This window comes from Glycine max, chromosome 14, assembly GCF_000004515.6.
Source record: "Glycine max cultivar Williams 82 chromosome 14, Glycine_max_v4.0, whole genome shotgun sequence".
NCBI classification, from domain to species: domain Eukaryota; kingdom Viridiplantae; phylum Streptophyta; class Magnoliopsida; order Fabales; family Fabaceae; genus Glycine; species Glycine max.
The window spans coordinates 5,710,164-5,731,858 of record NC_038250.2 but is presented as its reverse complement, the minus strand read 5'-3'; the positions used below and the strand labels follow the sequence as shown (position 1 = coordinate 5,731,858).

Below are 21,695 nucleotides of genomic sequence, written 5' to 3'. Positions count from 1 at the left end.
TATGACTTTTTTCAAAATTTTGTTTGTTCATTTTTATAAAATTATTTTTTAATTTTTAGATATATTAATTATTTTTTTCTACATATTTTTATTTAATTATTTTCTTTAAATATTAATAAAAAATAATTAAATAAATAGATAAGAAAAAGATAATTTTAGAATGATAATATAATAATTAATATATTTAATATGATTAACTAAATTAATTATTTTTTAAGAAATATGAATTAGTTAAAAATATTTTATAATTAACAACGGAATGAGTAAAAAGAAAACTACATTAACCGAACCATAAAAATTAATCTTTGCCATTTATTTTTACAGCTACAACTAATCATCCACAAATTCCAAATAGTACATAATTGTGGAGTAAAATTAACAGCATCTAACTGAATCAAAGAGAAAATTATTGCAATGACTAACACTTAGATGTAATTATAGCTGAAGCTATAGTCAATTGTACCTAACTGGCAATTAAATCGTCTACCTAGCAATTCTAATCCAACACTCACATCAATAGAAACATTTCTTAATTTCACCCACATTTTATGACCTTAACGGCCTAAAAATACGACATTCAAGTTCACACATGTGGGGGGTATATTGGCCATTAAAAAAATTTCAAAAACTGAAAGTTGGACTCAAAAGGTCTAACAAATTAGCTAATGTAGACTATATGCATTACCATCACGGTGCCAAACATGCAACGACAAAATACAATAAAGAAACAACAACTCCTACAGTTTCTACCGAAACTAACGACTTCAACACATTATTATTAGGACGTATTCATATTATGCATTTTTTAAAATCTAGTGAAAAATTACTTTTAAGGTAAAAATACTTTTGTCAAACCAAGATTTTGACTTTTATTTTTATTCAATGAATCTGTATTGAATCTTGTAATAATTTTAACGGCAAATCAAACGTATTACTAAACGAACTTAACTTGTTACTTTTATTAAAGTCTTCCATTTTAACTAGATTTTTTCTATTTACAAAATTTAAGCCTAAAAACTTTATTTTAGAGCTCAATTCTACTTTCACCAATATTACGTTGAAAACGACTATACATTCTTATGCATATATATAACTATATATACCAGTAATAACTCGCTTTGAACAGTGGCACCGTTCATTAACATGTGCGACGATTAATTATGCGAATCATCGTTATTTGTTGCTATTAGTGTTGAGTCATCAACGTGAAATACAATACCTGACCTAACATGCCTAACTTTTCTTTTAAGACTCAAATAAATACAAGTTTAGGAGAAAAGAATGTTCTTTATTTCAATGACTAATAATTATTAATGGTATTAACTAATAAGATAAAATAACTTACAAAATCTATTAAATTTAATTCTTACTGGTAATACACCAGACGATCTGAAACGATAAGCTTCCTTTTTTTAAACTAAAGAAGAACGACAGGTGTTAAAGCAGAAATTTAAGAATATATTTTTGGTAAAAGCTTAAAGTGTTTTGCACGTTATTGAACAAAAGCAATTTTTGCTTAAACGTTTTTTATACATACATCCATTTGAAGAATGAATTTAATTTAATTAGAATATATTCAAAATACAAGAGTATTTTATACTATCATTTTGAAAAGTGAATATAATTGTCATGTGTAATACAACGGCTAATAAAGCAAAAGGAGAGCGTGACTTAATGGGATCATAATCACTTTCAATTTTTTTTTTTGTTAAATTTATTTGAATTTGTATACAAACAATTTCGTACGCCTTAAAATATATATAAAAATACTTTATCCATCTAATCAATATTTTTATATTCAACACAGTTATGTATTTTTATTAATTATATATTAAATTTATTGTATAAGCTATGTAGAGAAAAAAATTAATTTTTCTTTATTCAGTCATTTTTTTTTAGTAAATTACACCAACCCACATCATACGATTTTTAGAGATATAGCACAAAGCTCTCCTATTTTTCTTTTAAACATTTAGAACAATATCCCTTAAAGTGATACATGATATAATGTTTTTCAAATAATTAAGATTGCGACCTTCTTGGACGAACAAAACCTCCTCATTGTATAACTAGTGTGTTGTTCATGGTGGGAGGTATTGCAATCGTTACAGAAGGTGATGATGGTGTTATTTTGGTGGGGGAAGTGTTTCAAGCACGATCACCGCAGGGTCTGTCGCAATGCCAACAAGGCTCTCGACTCGTTGATGAAAGTCCTTGAGCGTGACTCTACAATAACCGTGGTGGACGTCGACCTCATTTATTAGGAGAAGGGTCTAGAAGGAAATTCAAAAAACTTCATTTTTGATAGTTTTGCACCTCATGTTTCACTTTTGTATGAGAATCAACAACGAAAACCAGAAGGTTAAAAAATTGCAACACAGATTAAAATGACATGTTTTAATCTAGACGTGTTAAAAGAGAAAGTTATTTCAACAATAAGGGCCAAAATGACAATTATACCTACTTTTGGTTATTCACTAGTTAAATTATGTTTTTAATCTCTCAAAATTGGAGGGTTTTTTTTTTTTTCTAGTTCTCTAACTTAAAATTTACATTTTGTTAATCCATCAAACTCGTGAAATATATTTTTAGTTTTTCTTGATTTTTTACGATTTAAATGCATGATTTGTAATAGTTTTTCTTTTACCACAAGAGGGATTAAAGGAAACATTTAGTGAATTTAAGATACTAAAAAATATAACTTTTAATTTGAAAGACTAAAAAGCACAAACTTTGAAAGACTAAAAAAACATATTGAAACCTGCATATCATAAGTGAGTTTCAATTTTTATGCAATAAATTTTAATTCATAATTTTATTATTTCTAACCAACAATAAAAGAATATATTAACGTACATAAAATCAAAAAGTAAATCCAAATCAACACATGTAACTTATTATCGCACTAAACTGTCTATAAGCTTTTATTGTCAAATCTTACTTGAACGCTAACTAAGAGTGTTTGACTGGTTTGGCAGGGAATTTTGAATCAGAAAATGTTAGTTTAAAGTTCGGCAATTGAAACGAACGAAAGAAACTGTCTCAACCAACAACTACCCTTTCTCTTTCTCTCTCTAAATATCTCTATATATAAACACTGTGTTGTGAGTTATAACTACTGTTGCTTGCTTAAACCAATTTCTCTCTCTCTCTCTGTTTGTGTGATTAATTAACTTATGGACGGTTTTCCACCGGAGGCGGAGGCAACGGCGGTGGCCGTACGGCGGGCGTTGGAGCTTCTGCAGCTGAACGACCCCGTTTTGAGGGTCCAAGCGGCGAGGGACATCCGGCGCCTCACCAAGACCTCGCAGCGGTGCCGCCGCCAGCTCCGGCAAGCCGTGGCGCCACTCGTGTCCATGCTCCGAGTCGACTCGCCCGAGTTCCACGAACCTGCGCTTCTCGCTCTGCTTAACCTCGCCGTACAAGACGAAACGTACGTACCTCTTCTATTCTTCCATCTTAATCTTAATTACTGGAATCAACACCTTTTTCTCAAATTGTAATTTTGGAACCAAAAAGAAAAAAATATTTATTTTGTCTCAGAATATATAAATATTAAATGGTTATACCGTAATAGTAATTGTTGCTGTACTATTTTATTTAATTTGGTGAAGAGTGTTTGTTATAATAATTTGTGACTCCGTGAATACTATTTACGGTATCAGAGTCCTGAGATATTCCTCCGAGGAATCCTCCTCTGAGTTTGTGCGAATAATTTTGGTTTCTTTATTATATTATTTTTCTTGCAATTACTCAATCTGTGTGGATGGTGTGAAACATATGGGATTCACGGAATTGTCAACTTGGGAATAGAATAAGAGGTATGCCATAAATATTTTCAATTTGGAGAACAAACAAATACATGGTACACCAATGAGGACTATTTTATTCCTAGATATTTAGAAGAGATTATGAAAGTTTGAAAAAATAGTTCATTTCATAAGTTTTTCTTAATTTTTTTGGTTTAACTTATTAAAACAAACTAGATTTAGATTATTCAATAAGTTCTGAAATTAAATTTATGATATAAACCTTGATAGTAAAATGTTATTAAATAATTGATTGATTAAGTTGTTTATTGAAACACATTTTTAGTCTTTCATTTTTCTATTTACATCCCATTTATAAGAAAACAAAAAAATTTAGGCGGAATTTTTTTAGTCATAGTAAGATATACCATATATTTTTTAGGATTTAGGGAAGAAAGATGGGGTTGAATGAATTTTTCACGATTGGTATTCCCATTTAGGTAGGTCAGAAAGAAAGAATAAAAAAAACAATTTTTCATGGTTTAGAAGTGGAATGCAAAAGTTGGTTGGTTGAATTGATGAAAAATTCCGAAGAAGAAAAGAGAAAATTCCTGGCGAAGATTGACTATTTGCATGTCATATTTTTCAATTTTAATGTTTTTCACTTTTTTATACTGTGCCACATGTAATGATTGGATATCGATTTATATCATGGTTTCTTATAGATACAATGCGTGCATAAACAGGTTAACAAGAAATAATTGGATGCTTTAACAGTAGAATCTTATCCAATTGGAGGGTGGTTTTTGTTTGGTACATATGGTGGCTCTTTACCGTTTTAACGTTTTAGGCTTGTCTTCTTTAAATGAAGTTAACCTGATATCATTTGTTGGCGAAATACTATTAGCTAGATAAAAGGTGGAGCCTGCAAGAAGTGCCCTGGTTTTAAATCAGTATAAATTTGTCAACGGGAAATAGTAAACAGACTTCAAAAAAATGAGCCATAATTTAGATGTGGTTTATTATTTCTTAGTTTTAAAACAAATTTTCTATAAAATTATTAAATGATAAAGTAAAAACATTTTTTATAATTATAGAAAGAAACATATTAACTAAAAATTGAAAAACTAGCTAACTATCAACCTAAACACTTAAAACCAATAAATGGAAGAATTCTGGCTATTGTTTTCCTATTTAACTTTCCTTTTACGCTTGATTATATATAAGTAAATTGTGTCATCTTGTTTTAATATTTATTGTTGGAGATGGTTTATGTCCCTTCATTCAATGCGGTATTCAATCACCGAATGGCTTTTTTTCAACTTTCGTACTCTTCGCATTAAGGCTATGCTTGTGGTTGTAGGTGGAATGGAAAATAAAGATGAAAAAATGGATATAAAAAGATAAAATAAAATGTTTTGATTTTACTTATTATTGCCTAGTGAAATCATTTTCATGTCTCACTTTCAAGATGTACGAGTGGCCAACATTTTATGGCGGGTGTAAAAATCATTTAAGCTCCACCTTTATTTTTTTTCTTCCCTACCATTTTTGTTCTATCATTAACTTTGAAGTGATTTTCAATTTAAAATTTCCACTTCTCGATTTTCCATGTAGTGAAAAAGCATAAAAATTTCTAGTTTTTGGTTGTGTTTTGATTCCTAATTACCTTTTATATTAAATGCTTTTGAGAAGAGAAGACCACACTTTAATATGTCTTCTACATTCAAATTTCCCTTCTCTCTCTTTTTTGGGTCCCTGGGGTGGGTAGCATATTTTGAGTGTTATATTTTATCTAATAACTGATAGATTGTCGGGTCCATAAATGAGCTATAATCATAGAAAATTTCTGCTATATTCGACTTCAGGAAGAAATAAATTTATCACAAACCCACTAATTCGGCCTAATGGTTCAGTCTTAGCTTTAAACATCATTATCCTCATTGTACACACACACAAATTATAACATACTCTAGCCATCATCATTAGTGTGTAAATCAGGGGATCTAATGTTAATCTGGTTTAAATATCTGGTCTGGGAATTGTTTCCCCTTTGTAGCTTGGCATTAATCTTGCATCTGGGGCCTGTTTGAGTATGTCAGCTTAGGATTGAAGATCACCAGATAGTGTCTTTTATTAGAAAATGTAATCTAATGAAAAAGAATCAATTCAGGATTATGATTGTTTTTCTCGGTCTTTCTGGCAGTTAAGCATGCATTAAATATTGGCCTGCCTGATATATTTTGTATCCTGTTCTCTTTATAACAAGTACCAGTCACTTAGTCTTCCTTTATCAAATGGTTCATATTCAATGATGTTTAACTTTCTGCTATGTAATTTCTATGGCTTGAACGTAATTCATTCTTGTTGTTATCAAGCAGGAATAAAATTAGCATTGTGGAAGCTGGTGCATTAGAGCCAATAATTAGTTTCCTCAAGTCACAAAATCCAAATATGCAGGAGTATGCAACTGCATCTTTGCTCACTCTATCTGCCTCTCCAACCAACAAGCCAATCATTAGTGCTTGTGGCACCATTCCTCTTCTTGTGAATATTCTAAGAGATGGAAGCCCTCAAGCTAAAGTTGATGCTGTGACGGCTCTGTCCAATTTATCAACAACACAACCTGAAAACCTCAGCATCATTCTCCAAACAAATGCAATGCCTTTAATTGTTAGCCTTCTCAAAACCTGTAGAAAATCCTCAAAAATAGCTGAAAAATGTTCTGCTTTGATAGAATCCTTGGTAGGTTATGAGGAGGGGAGAACTTCCTTAACATCTGAAGAAGGTGGAGTTCTTGCAGTTGTGGAAGTTCTTGAAAATGGTACTCCCCAAAGTAGGGAACATGCTGTTGGAGCACTGCTGACAATGTGCCAAAGTGATAGATGTAAATATAGGGAACCAATTCTTAGAGAAGGTGTTATTCCGGGACTTCTTGAGCTTACAGTTCAAGGAACCCCCAAGTCTCAGCCAAAGGCACGTACCCTTTTGCAGTTACTAAGAGAGTCTCCATATTCAAGACCTGAAGCTGAACCTGACACTCTTGAGAACATAGTGTGTGACATCATATCACAGATTGATGGGGATGATCAATCTGGTAAAGCAAAGAAGATGCTAGCTGAGATGGTCCAAGTCAGCATGGAGCAGAGTTTGAGACATTTACAGCAAAGGGCTCTTGTATGTACCCCTAGTGAAATGCCTATTGCAAGTTGTGCTTCTGAAGTTTCTTCAAAATATTAGTTGGGGCTCTTCTTAATTTGTATCTTTTCACCCTTTTTCTCTCTACTCTTTTTCTTTCCAGTTGGAACTAGCAACATAAATTTTCTGTAACATATAAAGAGAAAAGAAAACTGAAAAAGAAAATAACAGTAAAAAAATGCCAGTCCAGGCCATCGTGAAGGTATCGAGTGACTGGTAATTGTCAATAAAAATGATGTTGTGTGATGATAAGAGCATGGTTTTTCTAGTTGATTTGTAAAGGAACTGTTGTATAAAATAATTTGCAGAAGTAGTTAAGCATCTTATCAAATCTTCTTCCTCCTCTGTGCAATTGCGTAGTAAGAAAGAACTTCTACATGGTAGATCCTGATAGGACTCTTTTCTTTATTAAGTTTGGTATTGTAGACATCAGAGGACTCTTCAATGCTACTTTTTAATTATCTGTGCAAGAATTTTCTATTTTCGTGACAAATAATGCGGTACCTTTTTTGAAACAAATTTAATGTTGATGTTGATGGAGTGAGGTTTGGGTGTTTGACTATTCAATCGAATCATTTACAATAATTTTTGGAAAGGCTTAAATTTTTTGACGATGGATAACAATTCAATCATTACACATATCAACATACAAATGATATAACATTATTGCGATTGCTTAGGTAATTTTTAATAGTAATTTTTGAAATGAGATTTTAACTTCAAGATTTTCTTTAAGATTTATTATTAGAGTTGATAGTGAGATCTTCACGTAAAAAAATGATTCTTTCATAAAAATTATCAAGATCCGTATTTTGTATTGTTTTTCAAAAAAAAAAATATCTCTCTACCTTGCATAGACACCTGGATAGCAATTCCAATAGAAACTCTTTAAATTAATACTCAGTAAATTAATAAATTTTTTAAATAATAAATTTGTTTGGTCCTGACTTGGGTCAATATAAAAAATTGAAAAACTCGATAAAATAATAAGATAATAATTTTTCGTGTGATCCCTTTATAATTTTCGATCCCAAGAAAATCATAAATTAATAATTCATAGAAACTAAAAAAATATATTACACTCTGTTAAAATATGATTAGTTGTCTGTTTTCCTTTAAAGTTGAAGTCTTGTAAGATATGGTTTGAATACTCTAACACATTTATGTGCCAAACTTGCTTAAGAATACATTGAATACATTTCTCTTATTTACATTTACTGTACTTCAAAAGTCATTATTGATTTTCAATGCATATGAACACAATAGTTACTAATTTACCTTGAGTCCCAAGGTTCGCTGGAACGTAATTCTAAGAGGTATAGACTAATTTGCTTTTTTGTTTAATATGTATTTAAATTAATAATTATTAATTTATCAATAAATTAATAACTCTCTAAATTAATAAATTTCTTCGATCCTGACATTATTAATTTATAGAGTTTTAACTGTATCATGAAAGAAAAAAAAATCAAAAGAAAGAGGGGAGGAAATGAACACAACCAATAAAAATAAATTTTTTTTTTAAGAAAAAAAGACATATTTAGGTTGATGAGCACCAAATATGTCTTCGCCAAGGGTGGGATTCCTAACCGATGGAGGTGAGGGTAGGGATTCCTATAATATCATAATAGAAAAATGTTTTTCCCTCACACAAAAGTAAATTATGAATTCTATTAAAAACTTTATTGAAGTGAAATTTTGTTAGAATTCTTTAATTTAATATGATATTATAGGATCCGCAAAAATAAGCGAAGAATCCATTCAAGAGCCTTAGCATTGGTGATGCACTAATTATCGAAGAGAAACCACGTAGACTGAACGCTACATATTTCGTTATAGTGCTTACTATAGAAATTGAGTTTTTCTTTCATAGAATCCGTTAGTATTTTAAGGGAATAGAAAGATGTTAGACGTGGGTTTAGTTAGAAAAGGTAGTAAATGATTTATGAAGAGAAACAGTATAATGACCGTGTAGCAAATTGTTAGTGGAATATAGATACAGAGGAGTAGCAGAGGAGTTTTTGAACAATAGTAATACAATTGTATTGCTTTCACTAGCATAAGACAATGTGGTACTCTTTACATATTTATAGAGTTTCTGCACCGCCTATAGTGGGACAATTTACAAATATTTAATATTTAGTTCAATCTAGAACTATCCAATAAGGCAATAACTGAATTCTCATCATGAATGAGGGGTGGCATTTTGAAGAGAAACGAAGAATAATAAGCGTAACCATTATTTGACACTCGTGCACTCCAACAATAGCTAGGGACAATTTAGTGCATGAATGTTTGGTTTTTCAATTGAGATCCAAATTTAGTGTAAAATTACATCAAAGACAACGCAAAATCATTTACTAGTTCATGATCATTAGTGCGTGTTTGTTTACACGTCTTTGATCTACGTTCGCTCTTAAATTTGCGTAAAAAATTGGGAGAAATCACATAATCTTCGTGAGGATACTCTTAGACATCTAAGGAAAAAAATATAGAAGATCCACTTAAAATTCACACCGAGTTTGCCTTGATAAGCTGAGTGATATGATAGCGAAGGTTTGGAAAGTGATCAACTTAGTTCAATTTGAAAATTTATTAATTGTAAAATTTCGTGTTAGCAGCACTGCGTTTTAAATTCCAAAATTGATATTTATCCTAGTTTATCTCAAGTAGGACTTTTTTTTTTATGTCAAGGAAGGTTTGTTTTCAACATAAATAAATTTAATTGTAATATTAATTTTTATTGAAATATTTACTTGCATTAAAAACTGAAAAAATGGTTTTCTAATCCTATAACAAACAAGAACTAAAGTTTTGGCTATATCAATTTAGATGTATCGTTTTCATTGTGTATCCGAAACAAATTCCCTAGTGGTTATTATCTTTAAAGTAGAATGTATCTATAAATCTATTTTCAGTTATAGTATTACGAATTTGCCAGAATTTTGTTGGTTATTTAAAACTTAAAACAATAAAAAAAAATAAAGTTGATAATATATAATTTGTCAAAAATCACAGAATGACCTTTGTATATATAACTTGGCTCAATCATTCTTTTGGTAACAAACAGCAGTTCAAAATCTCCAAGTGAGATAGTGTTTATCTCATAAACTGCACGCCAGTCTGACACATTAACAGCAATGGCCGCCAAATCTGAAGGCATCCAAGAAGAAATGCCAAGTATGGAAGAGGGTGTTTCTTCCCCTAGCCCTTCCAGAACCTGTAACGTATCACATAACTGTTGTTCAAACCATGTTGTAGCCCTCGCACAGAAGGTCAGTGACCATGATCACTTGCATGTTTTGATCACTTGCATGTTTGGTTTTCAGGTAAAAAAATATTTTTGAGGTAATTTTGTCAAAGGATTAGAATTTTTTTTATTTGTGTCTTCATTTTACTTTTATTATTATATTTACGTTAAAATACATCCACAATATTTCTAACTTCGATGGATACACTAATTAATTAACAATTGCACATACACAAGTAAACAATACTTTTATAGGAGTGAAATAAAATGAGGGTGCAATATTTTCTTTCTCTCTTTGGATTGTGACTAGGTTTTCGCAGAAGTTATTGGTACATATTTTGTGGTATTTGCCGGTTGTGGCTCTGTGGCAGTGAATAAGATCTATGGCTCAGTCACATTTCCAGGGGTTTGTGTCACATGGGGGCTGATTGTAATGGTCATGATTTACTCTCTTCGTCATATCTCTGGAGCTCACTTCAATCCTGCAGTCACCATTACTTTGGCCATCTTTCGCCGCTTCTCATATAAACAGGTAACTTTCTTTTGTTAATCGTTTTGGATTTTGGGAAAGACCATACTTAGACACAATTCTTTGTGTGCTTTTTAGTCATGTTCTTTTAACTAAAATAAGAGTTCTCCCTCTTTATACTTTATAGTAAAGGTCAACATTTAAACCCTACATCGAGTAATCCTGAATAGTGTCCAACAGTATCCAACAAATTTCAAACATTGAGAGAGTGTTTAATGGGGTGTGTTAACTCTAGCATTTTTCTTGTCCTGAATAGTGGACATAAAAATTACTTAAATAATTGTACCTAAATTATTAACAAGATGTTGGTTCGAATAGAACTGCATCTGAATTCTTTAAGAGTATAAGTTTTATGGATAAGATAAAAAATATCTGGAGAGGATATCTCATTAAATAACATACACAATTATATAGGTAGGTTCTTCTGCAGAAATTAATTGTCCACAAAATCGATAAATTCTTTTGATGCCAATAACATAAACATGTATGTTTTAAATAGAATTGCCTAAAAAAAAAAAGATACGTGTAGGAAACCAAATAAATAAACCACGAATGCTCCCTTGAGTGCGCACTATTAAGGAGCATCTCATATTACTCATGTCCTGGTGACTACACTCTACAACATTTAAGACTACACTCATCTTTTCTGGTCAGTCTCTCCTTATGTAGCACTTACGGAGATATTGACAAGTAACTCTAATACCAATTGATAAACGCTTAAAAACTTGGGGAACAAAGAATTAAACCACTTAAATACTCCATCGAACATCTTGTACTACTTCCCTGTTCCTATTAGTCTTCACCTATTTTGTTACAAATTACTAAGAAAGAACAAGTAAAAACTCAACTGCTTATAAAAAAACCAAGAGTCATAGATGAAAACCAGGAAAGGAAATTAAACCGGGGTGTTTATAGATGTGAGTCTGCACGGCCGGTTTAAATTTCTGATGGAGCTGTAAATTTCAAAGAAAAAAAAAGGATTAATCTTGATATGCTTTAATTTTTAGAATCATATGCAAGCAATAAGTTATAATGATTAAATTTGATGGTCCTTTGGCTTTGAGATTGGGTCTTAGTGTGTTGCTATGATGAGTTTTGTGCATGTAGGTGCCACTCTACATTTTTGCTCAGTTGCTGGGGTCGATCCTTGCTAGTGGCACATTAGCCCTAATGTTGGATGTAACGCCTAAAGCTTATTTTGGAACGGTACCAGTTGGATCCAATGGCCAGTCTTTAGTTGCTGAAGTCATCATCACTTTTCTTTTGATGTTTGTTATATCTGCTGTTTCTACAGATGACAAAGCGGTTTGCACTTGTATCTATGATATATATAAGTCTTTAACAAATGGTTTTCACTTTCTGTAATGATTTCTTGTGAGTCCAAGATTCTAATATTAAGCATTCTATGCTTGGCTTGATAAATTCACAGGTGGGTGACTTTGCAGGAGTTGCAGTTGGGATGACTATAATGTTGAATGTCTTCATTGCCGGGTAATTAGTTATTGGTTGACAGGTTTTTAATATTGATTTTAGGCATGACTAATAAAGATAAAACTTAGTTTTTAAGTGTCTTGTTCTTCTTGTTGTCTCTAATAAGAATTGGAGTTTTATTTCCATAATATAAAGGTGCTTATAATTATTTTTTTATAAAAAAAGCTATACAACATTTAAAATAATTTGTTAGTGTCATCTAATATCACAAATTATTGTGTATAAAAATTTTATTATCTTTTACAATAATTATTCTAAGAGTGATATCAATAATGTTCTTTCATTAGTTCACAAAATTTTACATAACTATTAAATTCAAAGGATTAACATAGTAAAATATTGCAGGTCAAGACTATGGTGGTGGACAAACTTTTTAAGTGGTTCATGATGAACCAATTTTATCAACGGTTAGATTCATCCGATTTATATGGTTGCAATTTACACTACTCACCCTAGATGTACTTGTCCTCCCTCCCAGCAACCTTCCGGCCACCGTTTGCCCTCGTCGGAGGCAATTTCTCACGGCTGGCATTTTTTTTCTTTCCTTACCACCATTGTTTCTTCCTTTCCCCAACAATCCCTCGCTGTTGATCGCCATCTCTTTCACAAAATACACTGACGAGATCCAATAGCCGCTGGAGAGGGTTTCGATCTCGCCGAGGAAGTTGATGGTGGAGACATCCTTGCCGTAAATGGTGGTTGCGAAAACAAGGCCGTTTGAGGTGGTGCTAATGAGAATAGCGAGTGGGAGAAGGAGAGAGTAAACGGTGCCGGTGGAGGATTGAGAGAGAAAGGAATGGGAAGAAAGATCCAGTGTGGAGGGTGTAGAGTGCAACTGTAAAAGTCAGATGAATCCTACGGTTAATAAAATTCGTTCACTATGAGTCACTTACGAAGCTTGTCCACCGTAGCCTTTGCCAATATTGCATTATAAATTATTGAGGTGAAACTTTAATTATGATGGAACAACAATGCTAAAAATACTTAAGTTTAAGTAACTGCACATAAGGTTTGTCCTTCTAAGAATAGTTGGAGAGTCTGATATTCTTATTAAAATTGAAATTGGTTTTGCAATTGCATGCAGGCCTGTATCAGGGGCTTCCATGAACCCTGCAAGAAGTATTGGTCCGGCACTTATCAAACATGTTTACCAAGGGTTATGGATATACGTAGTTGGTCCAATTGTTGGATCCATAGCTGGAGCACTTGCCTATAATTTTCTTAGATCCCCATACAAGCCACCATCAGAATAAACCACATGGCTGGCTTTCTTGAAGAGCAGTGAATAAACCACATGCTGTCTAATAATGTACCCAGTGCCAAAAAACTCCTCGCTATATGAAGATATAAATGAAGGTCATTGTTCGCAAATTTATCCTTACATATGCAAAGGTTCAATTTATTATAATGATAGCCAAATTTATCAACCTCGTGAAAAAGGGTTTATGCTTCTCAAAATGTGATTAAAAACTAAACTTATACAGCGACTACTTTACCATCATGTGATGGCCTTATCTGAACTAAACTATTATAAGACTGAAAAGCAATGAGCATCACATAATAAGAACTAAATTTTTTTACATCAAATGTTAATATTGAATTGTTCAGCATTGCACATTGGAATCAGTTCACCAACAAGTTTACCAGGAAAGACAAAAAGCAATGGAAATTAAAATAAAATGAAGATGATGTACCTAAAAATAAAATAATTGAAGATGAATAAATAGACAAAGTTTGAACAAGAGAAATCAAACAATGAAACTGCTTTTTGGTGGAGGGCAGGCTAAACACTTAATTCATGAAGTCATCACCCAAATAACATCGTGACTGACAGTGCTCCCAAACCAGCAAAAACCAGCAACCCCACAACTCTGTTTTGAGCAGCAGAGTAATAGTATGCATATCCATCCCCCGGCACACCGGTTACATATATGAACCTTGGTGGCGGTGGTGTTGGAGGTGGCCGTGATGGTGGTGGTGGTGGTGGCCGTGATGGAGGTGGTGGTGGCGGTAGTGGCGATGAATCATCACAACTCTCTGGTGGGGTTGGAGAGGAAATCTCTGGAAGGAATAGTGGTGGCGGGGAAGCTGGAGGCGGAGGAGGAGGCGATAGAAGTTGCTCATCACAGGGGTTTCCACAAGGACATGATCCACATTTGATTTCAGTGTGTGTTGGCTGTGAAACCAGTGATTGGTCTAATTTGCTAGAAAATGTGTTGGCCTCAACCGGTGATGAAATTGTAATGCAGAAAAGAAGCAGCACTATTGTGAGTTTTTGTGTAGTCCAACTCTTTGTTGTAGACACCATTGTGTGAGTTGTAGGTACTTGGAATTTGATTCCTTCTGAGGCAAGGTATATAAATAAGAGCTTGTATGTGAAGTAGGGTGTGATGCTCTTGGCTTGTTTACGTTTATTGCACGTATAGTATGCCAAAGCAAAGGTCACCTATTAGGTTAACATTGGCATTTTAAAAAAAAAAGTAAATGGAAAGTATATCTAATTAGTTCACTTGGGAGATGTTTGTGTATTTTTTTTAATAGTAACTTGTAAGTGGCTGTAACTCATAACTGTGTGAGCAATAAGAATGTAAATTTTGTTTGAGTTTGTTTGTGGTGACTGGTGAGTTTAGTGAGAAACCTGAGGTTCTAAAGAAGGGTTAATTCTGCGGAATTTGCTACAATGGTCCCATGATTGTGTGATCACGGATGATCTTAAAAAAGCGAAAGAAATTGGATAAATATAATTTCTTGTAAGCATATTCTTACCTTTTGCATGAAGTATATGGTGACGAGACATTAATTACAAGACAAAGTTCTCTCCCTCATTCTCTGCCCCCACCAACTTATGTTATTTAACTTCCATGACTATTGCAAGGTGTTCACAAGTCTAAGTGTTCAGTTTCTTGCCCATTGGACAATCTATTAAAGGAAAATAATGAGGCAATATATAACTATATTAGTAATTAGTTATTGTTTGTACCAGTCAATAATCAGTTCTCCTTAATGTAGCAGAGAAAGTAAACACAATTAGATTGCAAAGCTTAATTGTTACACAAAATTCTTTATTAGTTGGCTTTGCATCAGTAAACAATAGAAGAGAATGGCTACTTCACTTTGCATAAAGTGTAAAGCTGGCATTATTCCTCCCCATACGTGAACAAATTATTGGCATCTTCATTTTATGTAGCTTGCACCTAACATATAAGTATCTCACTATTCTGTTTTTTTTTTTTTCTTTTAGTATGAACCTTGTAAATATTCTGCGGAGATAGAATTACACTAGCCTTTAGCAAATTTTGAATAATTTATCTAAAGACTAAATTGATTTTCTATTCAATCGTGTAACATTTAAGTTGTACCTTCTTTAAAAGCCAACATTTGACGCGTCGTAGTAAAAGATTGTAATGGCATAAGAAATTAAGAAAGGAATCAGATGTTGTGGAAGGGGATTAAGAAAGTGCACTTCCAACCTGACGCCAGAACCATTGCCTTTTGTCTCTTGAAAATTCTTGCCCACCTCGTAGTTGTATGTGAACCCTTTTAAGTAAACTCTACATTTACATCAGATGCATCCAGAGACAAATTTAAAAAGGAACATGAACAGGAAAGAAGTTTTTGAATAATGTTACTTTTATATGATTTTTTCTTTCTTTCTTTTTTATCTCTTTTTGCTGTAAAAATTAATATAAAATAGCCTTGCTAAAAAAAATTAAAAATCATAGACAGCAAAGGTGCCATGGGAAATATGAAAATAGAAAAGGAGTAGTTACGTGTAATATTTTTTTTATTGAATGTATAAAACTTGGTGTTTGGTTCTAAAATATTGTAAGTTTCCAATGTTTCATTTTTTTTCTTGATTAAATTAATTTGTAGGCACTTAAGATTTCAGAGATAAGAAAACTAATACCCTCCATTGCTACATTAAATAGGAAAATAGACAACTAATCTCTCTGTCTTAGACCTATTTCCATAATAAAATATTACACTTAAGGAAATGTCAGATAAATTGAACAAACATATGCCTTACATTTGAAAAAAGTAGATCACTTTAAGATAATTCCTAAAATAGCTTAACCAATTTCCTCCTCCAGTAGTGGCATGGATTGCTAGAGTATGCCACGAGGCTTCCAAAATTTGGTGTTATTGTTGTGCTTGGCTTTGTATAGCTTGGGATTAGGTGGCAATCTAATTAGGGGTGTGTGGTCTACATAAGAAATGATGTTCAAGAATGTATATTTTCTCTCAAAAATTATGATTAAATTGAAATCTAATTAAACAATGGAGGCTGTTATAGAAAATTAAAATTGGTAATATTATTTGCTACAATATTATACGACAATGATTTTATTTTATTATTTTCTATCAATAGGGCATTAATGCTATGGGCACCTCTAGGTAAATCGTCAAAAATATATTTTGTTATAATTTCTTAAATTGTATGCAATTAAATGTAAGTTAATAAATATATTAACATTTAATATGTATAGAAATATTGGATTATAAATTTTATGAAAATCAAAATTAAAACTAATGATGTTGATCTTTTTATTATAAATCAAAGACACTATTCTTGAACAAAAATATTTTTAGAAGATATATTTATTTTGTATCAAGTCGTGTGATTTCTTCATTAATTGTCTCATTTTATTATTATCTACATTTTTTTTACTTTTTCAAACAGTATCAATTACATTTAGCTAATCTCAACTTAAATTTGAATTAAACTTTAAATATCAGTAACTTATAAGAAGTGACACAAGTAATTAATAGCTTAGACTCTTTATCATATGACAAGATTTAACTTTTAAATCCTCTGTGTGAATACAACATTTTTTGGGAGGGAGTTATCCCTTTACGGATACTCTACTTCGTGAGGAATTAGTCTCGTAACATAGTGAAAATCTTACAGAAAGGTTGGCTTGGTAAGTGTTAGTGGATCGCATGGCCCACTGCAGTCAACAGAGAAGGATGTATTGAGCTTTGCTAGACCCGAAAGAGGAAAAAAGCCACAAATCGACTTGACTAGAGGACTTTTATTAATTGGGCTATTACTTACGTGCCACTTTAAAGGACAAAATTATATATATTGACTAATTTGTTTTTCTTAAAAGTGAGAATATGTTTTAAAAAATAAAATATATTTATAATAATTAATTATAAAATAATATAATATTATCCTGTTTAATTGTTCTTAATTACTTAAGAAAATAGATTTTGTTTTATGATATAATATATTAGAAAAAATTAAGAAAATGTTGAATACAATTATGATGATGATTTTAAATGAATCAATCCATTATCAACAAGTAGTTGGTTCAAATAATTTTGGATTCGGTTCTCAAGTAAGGCCTCGAGTTAATTGAAAGGAGAATCTCACTAAAAGTAACCCATCAGATTTTCTGACGCAAATTAATTATTAACAAAGCTGATAAATATTCTGCACTAATGTTATGGTGAGAAAAAATAATCAATCCAGCATTATAAAAAAGTTGTATCTTCCTTATTGTTTAGGACTTACACTATACTTTACCTATAAAGAGTTTTTTTTTTTTAAAGGAACTAAAAAGAGAGTTGAATAGGATGAAACCATTTTTTTGTCAAAAAAAAAAAGATGAAACCACTTAATGACATTAATCTCTTTAACATTATTTTTCATTTATGAAACTAAAATATCTTGTTTAAGAGAAAATAAGATCTTTTCAATAAAAAATTTTATTGATCATAATATTGATATAAAATAATCATCACTGGAATTAATAATTAGTTTCCGTATCAGGAATGATCACTTGATTAAGGGACATAAGATATCATCACTTATGTCGATCGTTATTATTGGTATAAGATATTTTTTATATGAATCATCCAGTAGACATAAATACATTTTTTTAAGTAAATATTTTATTAAAAACCTTAGTGAGTTTATTTATTAAATATAATTGGGTCAAAGAAAATGTTTTATTAATTAAATGAAATCTAATTATGTATGCATAAAACATTATTTTATCAAATGAATCCAAAAAAAAAGACATATAAAACTTATATTAATCATAAAATTATTAATATATTTGTAAATTAATTAATTAATTAATTAAAACATCATTACATTAAAGAGACATGAATTTCAAATATGATAAATATATTTTTAATTAGTTTTTATATATACCACAAAATTTATTTTTGATCCTGCCTTTTTTTTTTTGTAACTTTTGATCTTTAGTAATGTGAGTGGGATGGTGGTGTATAGCATGATGATCTAAATGTATGCTATGTATATTAAGTAGTGATAGAGTTCATTTTAAAAGAAATTTAAACTCAACTTTCAAAAGATAAATTGTATAAAGACATAGTACAGGTAGAGATCAAACAAAAAGTAAATAATTTAACACTTTCAGAAATTAAATTGTGAATTAACTGGAATATTTAATTAGTTATCAGTACAACAAACAAATATTTTTTAGAAAAATGTTAGTAACCAATATTTTTAGTGTCTTACGAGAATGGGTTAAAGAATCAATAGTGGAATTTTTTTTTTTATTGGGAAGTGTAGCAGTAGACTCTCTTTCCATTACACTCTCTAAATAAAAACTTTCTATTAATTGATTTCTTAACTAGTGTTTAAGGGCACATGTTAGCAAGATTTTATTATTATTATTATTATTATTATTTCTTAGCTTTATGCAATTAGAGATATACATGGAGCAAATAAAGCGATGACTGAATCAATAAAATATAGCGATGGATCCCCACTGGTCACGTCCATGAATGTGACAAATGAATGGCAATTTGAGGAGTTCATGGCCATAAATTGACACCTTGACTGTAACGGCCACTACTAATCTTTCTTCCCTCAAACCCAAAATAATTATTGGAGCCATTAATTAAAAATCTTAGCTGTTCTACTTATTTATAACAAATTACTTTTTTTTCTTTTAAAGTATGCAGTAACCCAATAGATTTGGCTACAAGACCATTTAGTAAAACTCCTTCAGTGGTCCCTTCTCCTATCAATTAAATAGGTAAGAGCCTCTTTTTTAAATGGAATTTTGGTGGAAGTGATTTTGTTTTTAGAAAACATAATATTTTTGTGTTTTTCAATTGAAATTAAAATTTAAATTCTTTAATCTATATTGTTATTTAATACAAAAAAATTAATATTATATCTTCTAATTAATTCTCCTACAAATCTTCTTGTTATCTTATAAAGAAAATATTAAATAAAAATAAAGTATCTGATATCTTAAAAATATAAAACACATTTAAAATAAGAGCATTAGTTTGAGGAAGTTATAAGAATATTTAAAATTATTATTCATACAAACAATACCTAAAATACTACATCTAATTTTTTTCCCCTTTTATCATATAGGAGGATCTAAGTTTTATTTTATCAACAAAATGACTCAAACCAACATCATCATCTAGTACATAACAGCTCCTGCAAATACAGAATTGCAAAATTTAGTAGCCACCAGCACCATCTCTACCTCTTCACGTCCATAAAAGGGAAATGGTCACCTCGTGCATAAATTGGCCAACTCTGAACCTCTGCAATTAATCAAGCACGGTGGTTCAAGCACAATATAAATACTAGCCAAGACAATTGTTCCAAAGGTGCTAGTAACTAACAATCATAATTAATTAATTAGCCAGAGATGAAATAATGAAAAACCTTCTACCATCTACTACTATTTTAAAATTTCGTACATGATATTGGGTAGGTCCTGTGACTTTTTTTTTTTACTTTTGATATAAAATATTTATCAAATTTTATCAATAATTAATTTTTATCAAACAACTTAATTAACCATTTTTTATGAAATTTTTTCCTCTCATCCATATTTTTTGTCGGTACCACTTGAACCACTTGAGAAATTATCTTTGCTCAGAAGCTTCTCCACTTTTCCTCCTTCTCAATTAAAGCAACATTAGGCAATTAGAGCATAGATTAAAGAAATAAAGTATTAAATGAACTACGTTAGCAGTTACTAATATGAATTTTGTAAATAAAAAAAACAGTTAATATGGAGAGAAAAAAACCCAAAACCCCCTTAAAAGCGAAAAAAAAAAGTGTATGACCAGTAGAGATTTTCTTACGTTAATATACCTTTTTCATTTTTTATTTTCCTAACTATCTCCCTTTCCCAATTATATACAAAAGTAATCCCTTTTACTGTTCATGTTTGAATTCGATTTCTGAGGACCCTAATTCTTAGCTGTGATTTATTTTTCTTAGTTTCAAAATCAGTTGGAAATGCGGCCGTTGAGGACCCGATTTCTCAACATGGATTTTTTATTTTTTTTCCTGTTTTATATTTTATTTTAATTTTATAGTAATTTAAAATAATGCATAATTTAGATAATTAGTGTAAAAATTAATAAGTTCAAATACAATTTTGATCTTATATTTTATTCAATATGTAATTTTGATTTAATTTTTAATAGAAAAACTCAAAACGTAAATAGTAAAGGAGGTTACTATTGTATATAATTGGAAAAGGAGGATAGTTGGGAAAATAAAAAATAAAAATGTTTATTAACGTAAAAAAATCGACTAGAGGACATTTAACAAATGGAAACCTAATACTGACAAAAACGATGACCGAAGTCTACCAGTCTTTTAGTCAAGTAAACCCTTTAGACAAGCAATGCCCATTTCCCTGCCCCTGCCACTCAGTATGGTGCCAAATCTCTACCCATTTGTATTTACATACCCTCCTAAGGAATTTTGGTATTTGGTCATTAATAATTATCTATTTTTTAATCGGCCAAAAAATAATTATCCATTATCTTTTACACTTTATTATTATTATTATTATAGAATAAAAGTATATTTGAATGAGTATTTTTATTTTTATTATAAAATTTAGTATAAGAATTCTATAATGAATAACGTAGTAATAATTTATTGTAAATTAGCGTTTGGAATTAGACACTGTTTAATAAGAAAAGTATTTATAGAATTTATTTATAAAAAAAAGTTGTGCAACTTATGTGAGGCATGTATATGATCTGACTTGTTCAAAAAAGAAAAAGACAGAAAAAACGGCTAAGATGGGTACACCCGCATGGGGGTGGGGGGCTAAGTAAGAAAAATTCCTTAGACATAAGATGATATATTTTTTTTAATAAATATATTTTATTTTGTTATAGAAATATCACCCTTTATAATTTTGAATAAATAAACATAGTGACTCAAAATGAAAAAAAAAAAACATAACAAGCCAAAATACCAGTTCGTTTGTATTTTGTAATAAGCGAAATTGCTATATTTTATTAGTACACGGCTATTCCAAAGTAAGTTTTTTTATTAGGTTAAATAGTCACTTTGTGTCTCAATGTATAATTCGGTGATAAATAAGTTATTGAAAGATAAAAATATAAAATTTAGTTCATTGAAAATGTAAAAAGTGCGACAAATATATTCAAACATTAACTTTCGTCCGTCAGTGTTAATAAAATAACTTACGTAGCACGGAGG

At 30.8% G+C, this 21,695-nt stretch overlaps 3 protein-coding genes across 3 annotated transcripts; all 3 read left to right on the top strand.

Annotated features, from left to right (window-relative positions):
* Positions 1-2,792: 2,792 nt before the first annotated feature.
* Positions 2,793-7,455, top strand: LOC100793971 (U-box domain-containing protein 4). The gene is made up of 2 exons (XM_003545215.4): positions 2,793-3,433; positions 6,131-7,455. The coding sequence occupies exons 1-2, from the start codon at positions 3,177-3,179 to the stop codon at positions 6,987-6,989; spliced, it is 1,116 nt and encodes a 371-aa protein (XP_003545263.1). The 5' UTR covers positions 2,793-3,176; the 3' UTR covers positions 6,990-7,455.
* A 2,632-nt stretch (positions 7,456-10,087) lies between these two features.
* NIP4-2 (aquaporin NIP4-2) lies at positions 10,088-13,506 on the top strand. The gene is given in 5 exon segments (XM_003544207.4): positions 10,088-10,222; positions 10,508-10,729; positions 11,834-12,031; positions 12,156-12,217; positions 13,302-13,506. Coding segments are annotated over 5 exon segments (822 nt in total).
* A 642-nt stretch (positions 13,507-14,148) lies between these two features.
* On the top strand, positions 14,149-14,532 carry LOC102664788 (glycine-rich protein DOT1-like). Its single transcript, XM_006596555.1, has one exon. The coding sequence runs from the start codon at positions 14,149-14,151 to the stop codon at positions 14,530-14,532; it is 384 nt and encodes a 127-aa protein (XP_006596618.1).
* Positions 14,533-21,695: the final 7,163 nt, after the last annotated feature.